The sequence below is a fragment of the Echinops telfairi genome, unplaced genomic scaffold (genome assembly GCF_000313985.2).
Source record: "Echinops telfairi isolate 266 unplaced genomic scaffold, ASM31398v2 ScPeMD7_7469;HRSCAF=8507_1, whole genome shotgun sequence".
NCBI lineage: Eukaryota > Metazoa > Chordata > Mammalia > Afrosoricida > Tenrecidae > Echinops > Echinops telfairi.
Genome location: NW_022111373.1, coordinates 86540408 through 86557689, shown reverse-complemented (window position 1 = coordinate 86557689; position 17282 = coordinate 86540408). Strand labels below are relative to the sequence as shown.

The window sequence follows — 17282 nt, the reverse complement described above, 5'->3', positions numbered from 1 at the left end:
TGGAATCTAGAATAAGTAAGTCTATAGAGACCATAACTGGATTAACAGTTCCTTGGGGAGCTGAAAGGGAGGTTGCAGGGAAATGGGGAGCTAATAATGATGAGCACAAGAATGAAAAAAATGTTCTAAAATTGATTGTGGTGAGGACTGCACAGCCCTTCTTGATGTGATTGAACTCTAGTATGATATACTTCCAGGGTCATTTGAATTAATCATTTGTATTTCCCCCTATTTAAGCCTCAAGAAAAGTTCTTGGAACACAAATGACTAAGTTTGAAATACTTAGGAAGTGTTTTCTATTTCTTGACTCTCAAATTGACACAGACTAGTTGGAAAGTTTTTGATAAGACCTTCTCCCAGAGTTATTTAATTTTATCTGTGTAATATTAAAGTATGTAGGTAAAAATATTTTCTAGTCAGGAGGCTAATCTGATAGGACAAAAGTCTACCCTCTTAAATCCCTTAAATTAGGGTAGCACACACGTAACAGACACTAAGGTAACAGGGGAGAAAAGGCAGAAAAGGAACATTTAAACAAGTGTGCTTTCAGAGCCAAGTACCAAGACACTGTAGCCCTGGATTGTTTCTTCAGCAACACTCACTCTGAGTGTTTGCGTGATTCTTCTTACTTTAACTTCAGCCAACTCACCCCAAGTTCCTCATCACCGAATACCCTTTACTATAATATAGTCTACATATGAGAACTTCTTCAAATAGATCTTTTAACACAGGAATTTCTTCTCTCTAGGATACATACATTCCTGAAAAATCTCACTGTAGGAAATTTCACACTACAAATATCAGGTAGATGGAAAAGAATGGGGTTAGAGGCAGACAGCTAAAGTCTGAAAACTAATAAAACAATAACAAACTCAATACACTTAGCAGAAATTTTAAAAAGACAAGGATAAGTCCTAACAAAGAAATGAGGGCCTTACCATTAAAAAAAAAAAAAAGATGAAATGAGACAACTTAGAGTTGAGTTGCTGAGTTATAAAGACATGAGGCAATGTGTGAAAATCGGACTCATTAAGAAATTGTCTAACAGTGAAAGTGGCCCAAATAAGCAAAAGAAAGCCCATAGAGTGGATGGGGATTATATACGGCAGCAGCTTCCTCTGCTGCTCATCTGTGTCAATACTGTTGGAGTTCACGCGCTACATTATCTGTACTTGTTTGGTGCTGAGTTGATTCCGATGCCTACCGACCCCATGAGCGAGAGGAACTGCCACTGAGAGTTTCCAAGTCCATCTTCTTACAAAGCAGACGGCCACCTCTTTCTCCCACAGCCCCAAACCTTAAACATGGCACCACCACAGTTCTTTGGCTGTATTACATAATGGTACGAATTCTCCTCAGTAGACGCACTACAAGCTGACTCACAGCTTGGTTGTTGTGTTGCTGTTCTAACTCACAAGGACCCCAGGCCTAACAAAACAAAAGAATGCCCAGCCCTGTGCCAAGCTCAAAATCATTGCCAGGACTGAGCACATGCATTGTTGCAGCCACGATGTCAACCCACCTCGCTCATTTTCACTGGCCGTCCACTTTGCTAAGTTAGCAGAATGGGATAGCTTAAATCTCCTTTCTCTGAAAATAAATCTAGAAAATGTGTGACAAGTTAAAGCTTTAGTGTTGTCTGTCCCATTACAGCCTCGTTTATGCAACACAAGTTACCTCTAAGCAACTGAGCTATGTGTACCATATTGTGTGCTGTGTTAGATAGAGGCACAAAACCCAGTTGTGACACAGGGCATCCCCATGATAACTGAGACCCAGACCATAGCAGATTTTAAAAGAGAATGTTTCAGTTACCTGTTGTAAAACATTTAGTGGTCTTACATATCTGGAATTGAACTTAGACCACAAAGAAAGGTGATAAAGATAGGAAAATATATTTGAAAAAAAATGTTTTAATATCTCAAATATATTTTCTTTAAGAAAAAAATTACCTTACAAAATCAAGAAGGTCACAGAAGTCCAAAGGGAGCAGAGAAGACAACTAAAATTATTGTTTTGCATAGTTGTACAACAAAGCACAACAGGACAAAACACTGAACACAATTGTTCTTGTGCCTGAGTCCACTGATGCAGCCACTGTGTCACTCCATCACATTGTGGGACTTCCTCGTTTTCACCACCCTTCCACTTTAACATACATGATGTTCTTCTCCAGCGAAGGGTCTGTCTGGACAATATGTTCTAAGTATGTAAGATGAAGTCTTGCCATCCTTACCTCTCAGGAGCACTCTGGCCTTCCTTATTCATATCAATACAGATCAGTTTTTCCTTTTAAGAGCCTCTGGTACTTTTATTATTCTTCAACACCACAAATTAAAGATTCTTTTTCAATCTTCTTTATTCAATGTTCAACTTTGACGTGCATGTGAGGCCATTTTAAACACCTGGGCTTGAGTCAAGTGTTCTCAAAACTCAGAAGGAATAGCCTCAAGGTTATAATTTGTATTTTCCTCAGCTTTATCCTGAACTTACAAATGATGATCTGGTCCACAGTCAGCTGCTGCTCTAGTTTTAGCTGCCAATATTGAGTTTCTCCATCACGTCATCCCATAGATGTAGTCAATTTGATTTCTCTGTATTCCATCTGGGGAAGTCGATGTGTATAATGCCTTTTGTGTAGTTGAAAAAAATGGAGTTTGCTATGTACAAGTCATTGGTGTTGAAAAATTCTATCATGTGATCTCCAGCTTCATTTCTATCACCACGTCCACATTTTACTGTCCCTTCCTCTTTGTTTCCAACTTTTGTATTTCAATTACCAAACATTTTCTATGCATCTTGATTACACGTTTGATCAATTTCCCACTGAGGTCAGTGGTAGAGTTCCTCAATTTCTTCATCATTAGCTTTTGTGGTTGGTGCATACAGTTGAGTAGTAGTTGTATTGATTGGATTTCCATGATAGCTGATAGATATAATCCAATACATATATTCCTCATCACGGATTTAGCAAGGTCCTTTCTAACATTGAATGTTGCCACACCATTCCTCTTGATTGTGCTATTCCCAACATAGTAAATCATATTATTTTCTGATTCAAAATGGTCAATAACAGTCCATTTCAGCTCATAATACCAAGAATATTGATCTTCGTGCACGCCACCTCATTTTTTACCTCTTCCAGTTTTCCAAAATTCACACCACACATTCCAAGTTACAATCACTAGAAGATTTTTGCAACTGTTTTCCTTTACCTAGAGTCATGCCCCATCAGCAAAGGAAGGTCCTGAAGTCTCCATCCCAAAGGCTTTCCTGGACTCACGTCACCATGGGCCCCTCCCCTCCAAGGACTCATCTCCTCTTCAGTCACATGCCAAGTGTCCTCAGACCTGAGGGGCCCATTCAGCAGTGTCTCCGACAATGCTCTGCTTCATTTGTTTAGGCTTTCAGTATTAGACAGTACTTCCAAACTCCGCAAAACGTTTTCAGTTGCTTCTCCCTCCAAAGGGGGGAGCCACCTCCTTCTTCCTTATCTGTCCTTAGTCCACCACTTGCTTCTAATCCTCCATTTGTGTGTCAGTTTACCACACTGTGGTGGCTTGTGTGTGGCTGTGATGCTGGAAGCTATGTCACTGATATTTCAAACACCAGCAGGGTCGCCCAGAGTGACCGGTTTCAGCAGAGCTTCCAGACTCAGAACAGACAATGTAAGCCAAAGAACCCAAACTGGGTGAACCATTATATTTCTAGTTAGCTATTTGAACACAAAAGGAGGCCTGGTGGTGCAGTGGGGTAAATATATTGGGCTATTCACCCCACCTGTCAGCCACTTCCTGACAGAACGATGAGGTTGTCTGCCACCCTCACTTCTTCCAGGAAGAGTCAATTTGTGCTTTAGCGGTCCATGGCACTCGCAGCGTTCTTCTCCAGCACCACAATGAGAACGCATCTATTCTTCTTCAGTCTTCTTTAGTCAGTGTCTGACTTTCACAGGCAGCTGAGGCGATGGAAAGTACCATGGCTTGGGTCAGGTCCATCTTAGTCCTCAAAGGAACATCCTTACTTTTCAATACTTTTTAAAGGTCTTGTGCATCACATTTACCAAATGGAACATGTCTTTTGACATCTTGACTGGTGCTTCCATGACATTGATTGTGGATCCAAGCAAGACATAATCCTTGACAGCATCAGCTTTTTCTCCATTGCTCTTGCGGTTACCTATTAGTTCAACTGTGAGGATTTGGGCCTTCTCTACATTCAGTTGTAATCCATACTTAAGGCTGCAATCCTTGATCTTCACCAGTAAGTGTTTCAAGTGCCCTTCACTTTCAGCAACCTGGGTTGTGTTATCCTTATATCTCAAGTTGTTCACAAGCCATCTCCCAATCCTGATGTCATGTTCTTCTTCATATAAGCCAGCTTCTCTATCGATTTGCTCAGCATCTACATTGAACAAGTATGGTGACAGAATACAATCCTGATGCACACCTCTCCTGATTTTAAACCATGTAGTATTTTCTTGTTATGTTTACATAACTGTCTCCTGATTCATGTCCAAGTTCCTCATGAGCACAATGAAGTGTTCTGGAATTCCCATTCTTCTCAAGATTATACATAGTTTTTTATGGTCCCCATATATTATTTTGACATCTCTTACACCATCCAACGGCACTCTTCACCCACTTCTCTGCTGTCCATCCCCCAGAGAGGAGGTTATATGTAGATCCTTGCAATCTGTTCCCCTCTTTCTCCCTCACCTTCCCTCCATCCTCCCAGTATCGCTACTCTCACCCCTGGTCCTGAAGGGTTCATCTGTCCTGGATTCCCTGTGTTTCCAGTTCCTATCTGTACCAGTGTACATCCTCTGGTCTAGCCGGATTTGTTAGGTGGAATTGGGAACATGATAGTGGTGGGGAGAAAGCATTCAAAAACTAGAAGAAAATTGTATTTTTCATCATTGTGACACTGCACCCTGACTGGGTTGTCTCCTCCCCACAGACCTTCTGCAAGGGGATGTCCAATTTCCCACAGATGTGCCCTGGGTCCCCATTCCACACTCCCCCTCGTTCACAATGCTATGATTGTTTTTGGTCTTTGGTGCCTGATACCTGATCCTATCAACACCTCATGATCTCACAGGCTGGTGTGCTTCATCCATGTGGGCTTTGTTGTTTCTCAGTTTGATGGCCCCTTGTTTATCTTCCAGCCTTTAAGATCCCAGACTCTATATCTTTTGATAGCCAAGCACCATCAGCTTTCTTCACCACATTTGCTTATGCACCCGGCCTATCACGACACGATCGCTGAAGACAAAGCATGTGCAGAAACACTCTCTTTAGAAGGGAACAGGTTTTAATCAGAGCAAGAAGGTGACAAAAAAAATAACAAATATATTCCAAGTCAAATATAGGGACTTAAGGAGCCCTGGTGGCACCCTGGTTAAAGCACTTGACTGCTAACCCATAGCTCAGTGATTCAAACTCACCAACTGCTCCATGGGAAAAAGATGTAGCAGTCTCCATTTGTAAAGGTTCACAGCCCTGCCGTCCCTATGTGGCAGTTCTTCTCTGCCCTGCAGGTCTGCCACGAGATGGAATCAACTAAATGGCAATGGGTTTGTTTTTTGTTTTTGGATAGTGGAGTAGAGGTCACACTCAACTGCCAACTCAAAGGCAGGTGATTCAATTCTACAAACCTCTCTATGAAGGAGCAAGGTGTGGCAATCTGCTTCTCCTATCTAAGAATTATTCATTAGTGCCAAGCCACTTAAAATATTTAATCTGTACAAGTCAACAATTCAAGTATTGCAGTCCAAAACTGGCCTATAGTTGTATACTTTCCTTTTCTCAATAGCATTTAAAATTCTATACCATTGGCTAAATAACCACAATATCAATAGAATTACTATATGTCCCAGAGGGAGGATTTATAATGTTCTATATCATTAAATTATAATGATGTCTCTAAAATGAACCAGATATCTATATATATATATCATCATAGGCATAAGAATGGATTTTGGGTTCATGCCTAATTCTAGCCCCAATCCAAGAATAATTAGTTCTTATGACATGGCTATACTCCCCCTCAGGAAGAGACCATTGAAAATATGGGTGCTATAGCAAAGTGTGGTATCCAGCTATCAGGAAGAATACCATTTGGGGTCTTAAAAGTTGGTCTTAAACTAAGCAGCTATCTACATGAGGTATCAGCTAAGTCCACATGGGAGAAGCACACCTACCTGTGTGATTCAAGGATCATAAATAATGAAATCCATATCCAAAGGAGAGAATGGTATCAGAGCTTAAATTGCACACCACCAGTTTTACAGGAGTCTATGGATGACAGTGGAAGCCCAACATCCATGTTCCGGCTCTCTGCATGAATTAAGCCTCAGTGAATCCTCTCTGACCCTGGTCAAGGGATGTGACCAGTCTTGCTATCACCCAGAGAGCACTGTCAAGTCCATTATGGCAGCTATAGTTCGGTTGTGGTAATTAGAAGTTTTTTATGTCAACTACACACTCCTGGCTAGGGACAGAGTTGAACCTGTCAATCAAGTCCTAGCCTAATGACATCTCCTTCATGTCACAAGCCTTTTTGACATAAGAGTGGAAGACACTGGGAACTACTCCCTCTCTGCCAATTTGCCTTACTGCTTGCTGGGGCGGTGCTGTTGACCCTGGGGGCTGTCAGCAGCCTGCCATGTTCCCACAAATTTTGGATCCACGTGACTCTGCACCCATGAGCCTGTGAGCATCCTGCTTCTCAGTTCACACTTTGGCATCACCAGCATGTGGCTGCAGGAGTCTGAAGAGGGACTTATGGACTCACACAAGACTTATGGATTTGGGTTGGACCGGCTGGGATGCCTTCTTGATATAGAACTCTTTCTTATGTATATATGAGAGTCACTGGGTTTGTTTCTCTACACACCTGGGCTAAGCCATTGGTTAAAATGTCAGACTTTGTCATTAGATCTCTCTTTTGACACATTCTAAAGTTGTTTCCGTTTTTAACATTTTCTGCTTTCTTTTTGATTGATATTTTTCTGTTTTGTCTAATCATTGTTGTTGGTTTGTGTATGATTTCTGTATGTGAAACCCAGGGTAGCTGGATCTACAGAGATGTGACTGGATTGCCAAGAGGCATGGCAGGAAAGATGGGGGGAAAGAAGGAGCTAAAAACATTGAGTCTGAGAAGATGTTCTGAAGTTGATTGTGGTGATGAGTTGTACAAAATCTTCTTAGTGTGATTGAATGATCAAATTGGATGATATGTGAAGCATATGCCAATAAAACTATTTAGAAATAAAGATGATTCATGGCCATTAAGTCCATAATGATTCTATAATGCAGAGTAGAACTGTCCCAAGGATTTCCAAGCAGACTGCCACATTTTTCTCCTACTGAGCTGGTAGTGGATTTAAACCAACAACCTTTTGGTTCGTAGCAAGCACTTTCATGACTGCACGAACAGCACTCCTTCTCAAACAAAGTAAAACCTGGGAAACCCTATGGGGCAGTTCGACTCTCGGTCACTTGAGTTGGAATTGACTTATGGGCACTGGCTTTTGTTTTTTGGAGATCATGAATCCCACAGGGCACAGAGGAAGAGTTCTAGTAGCCAGGGAGGGATGGGAAATAGAACAAGAGGTATGCAGAGAAGATGTTGGATAGGATGAGAAAAGATAAGGGGTGATTTGGGCGTCTAAGACTTCTTAGAGTGCTGAACTAAAATGGGATAAGGCCACAAGATTCATATTGGGACATCCAGGAAAGATAGCAATGGTGAGTTTTTGAGTGCTATACAGACACAGCCCGACTGCGTGGGCTCTCTCTTTGTACCTCTTGGAGGAGAGTGTACTTACACCTAGTCCTGCAGTTCCCCTTGACCTTTGCTCAGGGAATTGATGAAGCCCAAATATGTCGTATTTTAAAAATGCATGTGACTCCTCACACACATGGATTTCTGATCAAATAGCTTGCAATTTTAGACATTTCCCTGCTCTAGGGGGAAAGTAAGTTGATTTTTCATAGCAAATTTTGGTTTTACTTACATCTGTGTTACAGGAGCGATACCGCTTCCTTTCCCCAAGGCAATATTTTCCACCTCCTGAAGGTCTGAAAAAAACATTTCATTTAACATGTGACTCTATCTATGCACAGAAATAGTATATATTTTCCTTTACCAAAAAATGACTAAAGTTTAATTTTAGAAAACATAAGCTCTGACATGTTTATTAACTATTAAAATAATCAGACTGGGGATTGTTAGCATTAATAATTATAGTTGTTGATAATAAAAATTAAGGTAATTCATTAAGAACTTTAGAGATCACTTCATTGTTATGATTGACTTACTTAAGAAAACGCAATTAAATTAATGTCTTTTTCTAATTATTTTAATAACCAGCTGCTCAGTTGAATGCCCATTTACTACCATTGAGGCAAGTCTGACTCATAGGACAGAGTAGAACTGCCCCATAGGATTCCTAAGGCTACAGTTTATGGGCGCAGACTGCCCCATCTTTCTCCCACAGAACAAAAACACAAACAACACTTCTTTATAATGAAAAGCCATCTGAATTCTATTCCACAGAATCCTAATCTGGTGTTATGTGTTCACCAAGTAGGAAATGAGAAATTGTCTTTTCCTCCGACTGGTAGCAAGAAGAAAACACTAAACTCTCTTGAATTCAGAGTAAATACTGCAGAAATGAATTTATATCTCATTTCAGATATTGTTAGCTTTTTTACAATCTACATCTAAAAATCAGATGGCTTTGCATTATGTAAGCATTTTGGAAAACATGCATTTATGAGAAAGTAAGCAAAATGTCAAATATGTGATTTTCACAAATTAATCTTTAAAGTACGTAACATTAGAGAAGGCTTGATGCTTTATCTGGGCACAGTACTTTTGAATGAAAACACTGACAATGCAACTGATCTCATCTTTTTAAAAGATCCAGATCATTCCCTCATCTATGGGATTAGTATTATTACACTGTATTATGTTTGATGAGTAACTTACAATAGCTCACAGGTGAACTCAGGCTATTTCTTCTGTATTTGGTTTTTAAAGCGCAAACCTAGATTATCACTTTGGTCCAATCGTATCAGTGGGATAATTAAAGTTCCATTAAAGTATATATTTTAAGTGCCCAGGGAAAACTGACTGTAGCCCAGGAGAGTAAGTGGCCTATCGTGAACCAGCTTGATAGAAGTGGGCTGATCAGACAAAACCAGGGAGGTGGGGCTGGCTGCAGCAAGATTGGGCTGCTGGCCCCATGTCACGTGAGTTGGGTAGCAGTGAGCTCCGAGAGCAAGAAAGTAGTGACCAGTACGAAATGGGAGGATGGGAATCCTGAACAAATATGAAGGGAAAGCTTTTTGAGCTTTAAAAAAAGTCGAAAAGAAGGCCAGATTATCTATTCTTGTAGGGAAGAGCTAAGGAAAGGGGTCCTGAGAGAAACGCACAACCGGGGATGGGGGGTGCGGGGACAGGTGGGGAGAACCAAAGCAATATTATAATATACTTCAGCATCCAAAACCAACCTAGAAAAAAGGGCCCTCAACCTACACTTTAGTCAAAAATGGAAGTACTTGATATGCAGCAACTCAGGAACTTTAGTCTTGGGGAGGACTGGAGTGTTTAACTCGAGGACCTGTCCCCCTGTAATGGGCAATGATGGGAGGAAGATTCAACGCCCCTACTAAAGAATACTGATGGAGCTGGGCCTTGGGCCAGGGGGACTCTGGCGGAGGAGGGTGGTGGGAGAGGCGCAGTCTCACCTGCATAAAACAGTCACAGGGAGAAAAGTGGAGGCAGCTCAGAAGATGATTAATGGGGGCATGTGAATGGAAACTATTTTAACACATGGGCAGTATTCTTTTCATTGTGATTTGTGATGCGAATCAAGGCATTTCAACCCTTGAAGTGCTCTCATTGGTCCTTTAATCCTAATGTAGCAGTAATAATTTTATGTGACATGTGAAAAGACTTTAGCTTTCCTGGGAATAATGGTAATGTAGCTAAGACCAGACTTGATTCATCCATAATTCAATAGATTTTGGAGAAGGAAATCTATCTGATTATTCCTAGATTAAAAGTCTGGCTCTACCTGGGATAGATCCACAATGCTTTTCTTTTCTTTCTTCTTCTTTTTTTTTTTTTCTTTGCCTGGTCTCTGTTTAGTTACATGGTAAAGGGAGAGGGCGGAAAAGAAAGGCTAACAAGGCTCCTCCACTCGCCTGTGCCTATTGCTTGTTCTGAAGACAAGCGCTTGGCTCATGAGTGAAACGTTTTTACAGATAACATGTGAAACCACAGTTTTGAATCATTTCCAACTGTGTCTTTTTGTTGGCTCCGGCTTACTTTAGCTACTTACGCTGGACTGTCACAGTGTCTTAGGGATGAGGAGACGCCTCCCCCGCAGGTCCTGCTGCACTCTCCCCATAGTGACCACGGACCCCAGCCCCCATCTATGTTCTGGGGCCAAGTGCCAAAAGGAACACAATCGCCCTGATAGCACCACTGCAAGATTTCACAGAAAACACAAGAGTTAGCTTTTAGGCAGAGAGAGCTATCAGGATAGAAATACATAAAGGTCAGGCAATGACCAATTATAGGCATTAGCATCCTCCCAATAGATAACAGACAGATCCTTCTTTAGCTGTGTTTAGACATTGGTAAAGGTGCATGTGATTTGCAAGTTATCTTTAGCCAGACCACGAGTTATAAATCTCTAACACGGACCAAGAGTTTTCAAAGACCCAGCGTTGCTTCTTTTTCTTTGGTTCTCCTCCTCCAGGGTTTTAGTGTTTCTCATTATGAAGGTAACTAAGACCTCAAAAGTCTTTTTTAGATATTTAAGCAGTTCACTTTCTTTTTCTTTATGTTCCACTATTATTAGACTCATGGAATGATAACGCAATATGGAAAGTTCCCCAGTAAGGAATTTTTATGATGGTAATTGCTTTTTCTTAAAAAAAAAAGAAAAAAGAAAGAAAGAAAAGAAAAGACTGGTTGAGACTACAATAGTAAAAGAATGTGTTGTGGCATTTCATCTCCCCAAGCTCTGCAGACATAATAAAAGTAATGCCAAGACACAAGGGACTGGGTACAAAAAAACCCTTATATACACTGACAAGCCATGTGTATGGCCCCTGCAGGAACATGTGTACTGGAATTGTGCTCAGCTTTACGCTGCAATAAACCACACGTACTGTGCATAAGGAGAAAGCCAGGAATAATTTGTCGAGACACTGCCATTGCATAATCAGCTCATAACTCAAGCATGATAAATCTTATTCTCAGAATATGGCAAAATGAGTCTTAAAAGAAAATATGGGGGGGAAGCATGTGCAGACTTTTATTGGTGCCATTTTCTGAATTATAACTTCAACAAATGTTATACTTTGATGCTATGAAGCCATGCTTAGAGCAATAACAACAGGTAGCATGGTTATTAGAAGTGAAAGTGTCATCTATGTTGGGTTGTGAAATAAAAATTCAACTTTATATTAAAATGTATCGAGCTTATCATGTGACACTTGACAAGTGGTCAGTGTGTTATACTAGATCTACCATCAAGCTTTGTCAGTTCTACTCTTAAGATAGACCCTGAATTCATTGGCTTTTCACCATCACCACCGCTACCATCCTAGACAAAACTGGTCAAATGGAAGCATTTCTCACTTGGCTAGCCTGCCTCCACTTTTTTCTACCACCCATTCTCCAGAAGGCTTTCAGAGAGATTTGTTTTTAATATCTTATTCCAGCATGTCACTCGCTTGCTTATTAGACCACAATGGTTTCCCACTGCCCTTAACTATGGTCATTTATGGCCTTTGCGATCTAGCCCTCTTCAGCCTTATTTTCCCCTGATGACAGCAGACTGGCCAGCCTTCTTCCAGTTTTGAGTACATACGCTTATCCCTTCCTTAAGGTATTCCTATTTGCTGATACTTCTGGCAATACTCTTCATAGGGTTCCTTATGTTCATGAGTCTGAATGAGCTCAACAGCCACCAGCAACGAATCCGTCACCTCGGGCATCGTGCCACTCATCAGAGGATTCTTGACAACAATCTTCTGAAGAAGTCCTAATGGGGACATACGCCTATTGAGCTCCCTCATACCATGCAACACGACATGTAATGACTTTTCTTATTTTAAAAGTATATCTTTATTATTTGTTTCTCATTATTATTATAATACAAAAGCACTTAGACTAAAACCATTCCTGTGCTATTCAATACAATAGCTGTGAACAACACATTTATTTAAATTAAAGTGTAATCCAATTTTAGCTTCTTAGACCCCCTAGCCACATTTCTAGGCTCCACTACTAATCAAATGAGTGTAAGTAGAGATCCGCCCCGAGGCACCTCAGAAGAGAGGCCTGACAATCTGCCTCCAAGAAGCCACGTCTTGAAATCCCTGTAGAGTGAAAACTCACTCTGCAAAAAGGTAGGGTCACCAGGACTTTGGATCGACTTGGCACCATCTATTTCTTGTTTGACTTTTTGATAGTCAAATGTGGCTAGTGGCCACCAGGTTTGACAGAACAGATATAGGACATTCTCGTCATCCAAGGAATGTTCTGTTTAACAGTGAATGCCTAGATTTCAGTGGACAGGCAACATAAATGCACAGACTGCAGGAATACACGAGTTCAGTGATGGAATGCTGCGTGCTGTTCGGGTTAGTACATGACAGCAAGGAACTGGATATGGCAGAGGATGAAAAGGACCAAATGTATCTGCCTTTCCTCGGTCGTTAGGGTGTCATTCGTGTTCAGGGAATGTGTCAGTAGCTAAGACAATACAAATGACGTTTTAGGAGGATGCTGAACAATTATCTATTGTCTCCTAAAAATCAGGGAGGCAGGGGTCAAATTTTAGTTGGCTATTTACAAAGAACATTCTATTCCTAAGCTGAATAACTGTTCATATACAAAGACTATTAAGCTACATAATAGGTTGTGGACAATGAAGATCATCACGAAGACAGAAATAATCACATGTCTAAAATGATGAGACAAGTGGTTGGCTGAATCAGTAATATAATAAAAACTCTAGGAACACTGTTGCTGGTGATACACCTGAGAGAGAGAGAATGTCCAGTAGCCAGTCTTAGATTTACCTTGTTGGTCTTGAAGACCAACTACGTTTATCATGATTTTTTTTCCTTTAAGAAAATTTTTATAATGGCCTTTTCACTACACAAAATGGCCCTGGTGGCACCGTGAGTGACTAAACCACAAGGTCAGTAGTTCAAGATCACCAGTTGCTCCTCTGAAGAAAGATGCACTTGAAAACCCTCTTGAGGGCCACTGTGAGTCGGAACCGACTTGACTGCCGTGGGGTTGGGGGCGGTGTGTACACAAACGTCTCCACAGTGAGCCAACAAAACACCAGCTTTCCATCTGTTTCTCTAGCAGGAGTTCCACAGAAGAAATGATACATGCCTGCATCTGTTTTCCTATGTGAGTAATGGAGGAAGACAGTGCTGCTAAGGAATTAATGATTTTTTTCATTGATTTCAATTAATGGCAACACATGCTCCCCCCAATTTCCAAGGTCGCTAATCTTAAATTCTACCCATTTTGTCAAGTGGGAAACTTAAAATTACTTATTTTAAATAACATTAAAACTTGACTCTATGTAATTTTATATTTGTTTTTGCTTCATGTAAAGCTGAGGGGAATGTCAGCACTCCTGTGGTCTACACAATTCATCTTTTCATATGAGATGCCAGAAATACTACTGATTTGTCCAAGGTTACTCACTAAAAGAAAAGAGGTTATCTGTCCAAAAACATACAAAAAAATTCACTGGGGAAAGTAAATGAATGGTATAGGGTTATCTATTTGAAGACATTAAAGAATATTCCAATAGACTTCAACGGATTGTTTTTGTAGCGTAAAACAAAATAACTCTAGAGATTAAAAAAAATTAACTGCAAGTATATGTTATTTCAAACTTCCTTGACTCTACCTAGTATTTCTGGAGAAAGTATTTCATTCTTTGCCTTTTTCAGGGGGAAAAAAGTATTTGTGCAGGTCACATGATTCCTGAATAATGTGGGTTTCAAAGTATTTAATCATATTTTTATACATGTTTGAGACAAGTCTCATCATCCTTGCCTCTAAGGAGAATTCTGGCTATAGTGTTTTCCAAGACAGATTAGTTTGTTCGTTTGACAGTCCATGCTAATTTTGATATTCCTTGCCAGCGCCACAATTCAAATGCGTCAGGTTTTCAGTCTTCCTATTCAATGTCCAACTTTCACGTGCATGTGAGGCGATTGAATACACATCGGCTTGGGACAGGCACACCTTAGTCCTTAAAGTAGCATCCTTGTTTTTCAAAACTTTAAAGAGGTTTTATGCAGCAGATTTACCAAATCCAGGACATCGTTTGATCTCTTGATTGTTGCTTCGACAAACATTGACTGTAGGTCCAACAAGATGACCCTGCCAACTTCAGTCTTTTCTCAGCTTATCATGATGTTATCTGTGGATCCAATTGGGAGAATTTCGGTCTTCTATACAGAGTGATAATACAGACTGAAGGCTGAAATCCTTATCTTCATCAACAAATGCTGCAGGGCCCCCTCACTCTCAGAAGGCAAGGTTGTGTCATCTGCATCTTCTCAGATGGTTAAACCTTCCTCCAATTCTGATGCCCCAGTCTTATTCCCATAATCCAGCTTCTCTGATTATTTGCTCAGCATCCAGATTGGATAAATACAATGAGAGGATACAACCTTGATGTACATCTTGCCTGATTTTAAGCCAAGCATTATTCCTTTGTTTTGTTTGCACAACTGCCTCTAGACCCATGTACAGGTTCCACATGAGTGCAATGTAGGATTCTGAGACTCCCTTTCTTCTCAAGGTTCCAGAGTTGGTTATGATCCACACAACTGAATGCCTTCGCATTGCCTCTTTCAAATCAATAAATCTGGCCTTTTTTTAAACGTTCAGTTTTGTGCCACATTTTTTGACCCATTCTTACTGGTTCCTTCTACTTTGAGTTTGGTGAGAGTGGTTGGCTGTGGTAGCCAGGTACCATTTAGTCTTCTACTCTCATATTAAAGGCTGTGGTTCAAGTTAAGTCATTAGTCCTTTGAATTAATTGCTTTCTTGATTATTCTTCTCCTCCTCCTCCTCCTCTTGCTTCTCCTCCTCCTCCTCCTTCCTTTTTATTCTCCTTATCTCCAGGTAGGAAGAGATCAATCATTGGTTCTTAAATGGCTGCTTATAAGCTTTGAATACCCAAGATGCAACTCACCAAACTAGGAAATAAACCATTATCTTTATGTCCTGTATTTTGGTCCTTCAAGTCCCAGGGTTCAGTCACAATGCCTATATAGTTTATTACAGCTTTGTCTTCCAAAGCCAAACTCACTGCCATTGAGTCAATGCTGTGGGTTTCTGAGAGTGTGCCTGTGCCAGGGAGTAGCAATCCCAGCCTCTCTCCCACAAAACTTCTGGTGGTTTCGAACAGCCAAGCATGCCAAGAACAGCCAAATGCATAACTACTATACCACCTGGGCTCCTATATGAGGGGACTTCAAAAACTTTGTGGAAAAATTTCATTAAAATATAATGGAAGTAAAAAAAATTTTTAATTAAAAAAAAATATATATATATAATGGAAGTTTTTCCTGAGCTGTTTGAAGTCACCTTATATACTAGTATCCATGCAGCATTGAAAAATATGTATGTAGACCCCTCAGGGACAACAAAGAGAGTAGTGATACCAAGAGGATTAGGGGAGGGTGGGGGGAGAAAGCAGGAATCGATCACAAAGATCAATCTAGAACTCCCTCCCAGGGGGATGAATAACAGAAAAGTGGGTGAGGGACGATGGAGGACGATGTAAATATGGAAAAATTAATCTATAACTTATCAAGGGTTCATGAGGGAGGGTGGGCAGGGGAGGGGGAAGAAATGGGGAGCTGATATCAGGGGCTCAAGTGGGAAGAGAATGCTTTGAAAATGATGATGGTGGCATATGTGCAAGTGTGCTTGACACACTGCAGGAATGTATGGATTGTGATAAGAGAAGTAAGAGCCCCCAATAAAAGTATTAAAAATAAAAAAGATTGTGCAACTCTCCTTGGTATGGCTGAACTACTGAATTGTGTATGTGGACAAAGTGCCAATAAAACATTTAAAAAAAAGAAAAATATGTATGTAGAAATAGCTACTACCATATCTTATTTGGACACAGGCGTGCATATTTCCTACAACCTCTCTTGCCTATTTAGCATAGGAAACTTCTTGAAAATCATGCTACACCTACTTCTTAATTCTAGCAGAAGTTATCTTGATGTAATAGCAAATGTTAAGAGGATAAACTTATATAGGTTAATTTTTTATTTCAGAAGTCCCCATACATTTTCAGATAGATCACATGATTTGAACTAACTTTCTAGAAGACTGCATTAACCAATATGTAAGATTTTAAATATGAATAAGTACTAGGTCCAATAGTTTGATTACACCAAATAAAGCAACACGAAGTATATAAATTTGACAAATACATAAATATGAGAATTTGGAATGATATATCTTCTAATTTTACCTTTTTTTTTCTTTTTTCTTTTTGTAGCCCAATTTATTTTTCTTAATGAAGTTAGCTGAAGCGACTTTACTTATTGCAGTCTCCATGAAGTTTTTTTTTAATCATTTTATATGGGGCTCATTCAACTCTTATCACAATCCATACATACATCAATTGTGTAAAGCGCTTTACCCTTTTTTATAGCTGAGGTTACCAAATCTATAAAAGCTCTATTAAAGTGGGAAAGTTAAATATTGGATTCAAATCCGGTTTTAATCTTTATTTTCAAAGCTTACATTCAATTTAGTCATCATTCAGATTGTTGTAAACCACAACATTTTAAATTCAACTAAAATTATTTAGATAAATGTGGCCTTCCTTTTGCTAATTCAGAAAGAATGAAAAAATAAAACAATTCATATTCTACTATAAAAGAATAAAATCTCATAGCATTCATTCTTGCTTTTTATAGTCCTTATAAATTAAGTCCATAGGTGTTAAGCACTATTTTAAAAGTTTTTAAAATGTTTACAAAGAAGCAATATTTGTTACTTAACATGTCTTTTTATTAGATGGCTGAATCTCATGATCTACTAACCAATGGAGAATTTTCTCCAAGAAAGACATAAACCAAGCAATCTAACTTTGCGACTTTATCAGAATTCCAAAAAGGAATATTTCATGCTAAGTAGATACAGTATTTTTAAGGAAAATCATTTAAAAATATTTTTTCAGCTAG

General features: G+C 39.7%; 1 protein-coding gene across 1 annotated transcript in view; it reads right to left on the bottom strand.

Moving 5' to 3' along the window:
• ADAMTS6 (ADAM metallopeptidase with thrombospondin type 1 motif 6) overlaps positions 1-17282 on the bottom strand; it is a 311582-nt gene that overhangs the window by 108009 nt on the left and 186291 nt on the right. Inside the window, exons 14-15 of the mRNA XM_045285404.1 lie at positions 10355-10500; positions 8021-8084 (exon numbers count right to left, since the gene is read on the bottom strand). Of these exons, the coding sequence (XP_045141339.1) occupies positions 8021-8084; positions 10355-10500 (210 nt within the window). The remainder of the gene's footprint in view (positions 1-8020; positions 8085-10354; positions 10501-17282) is intronic.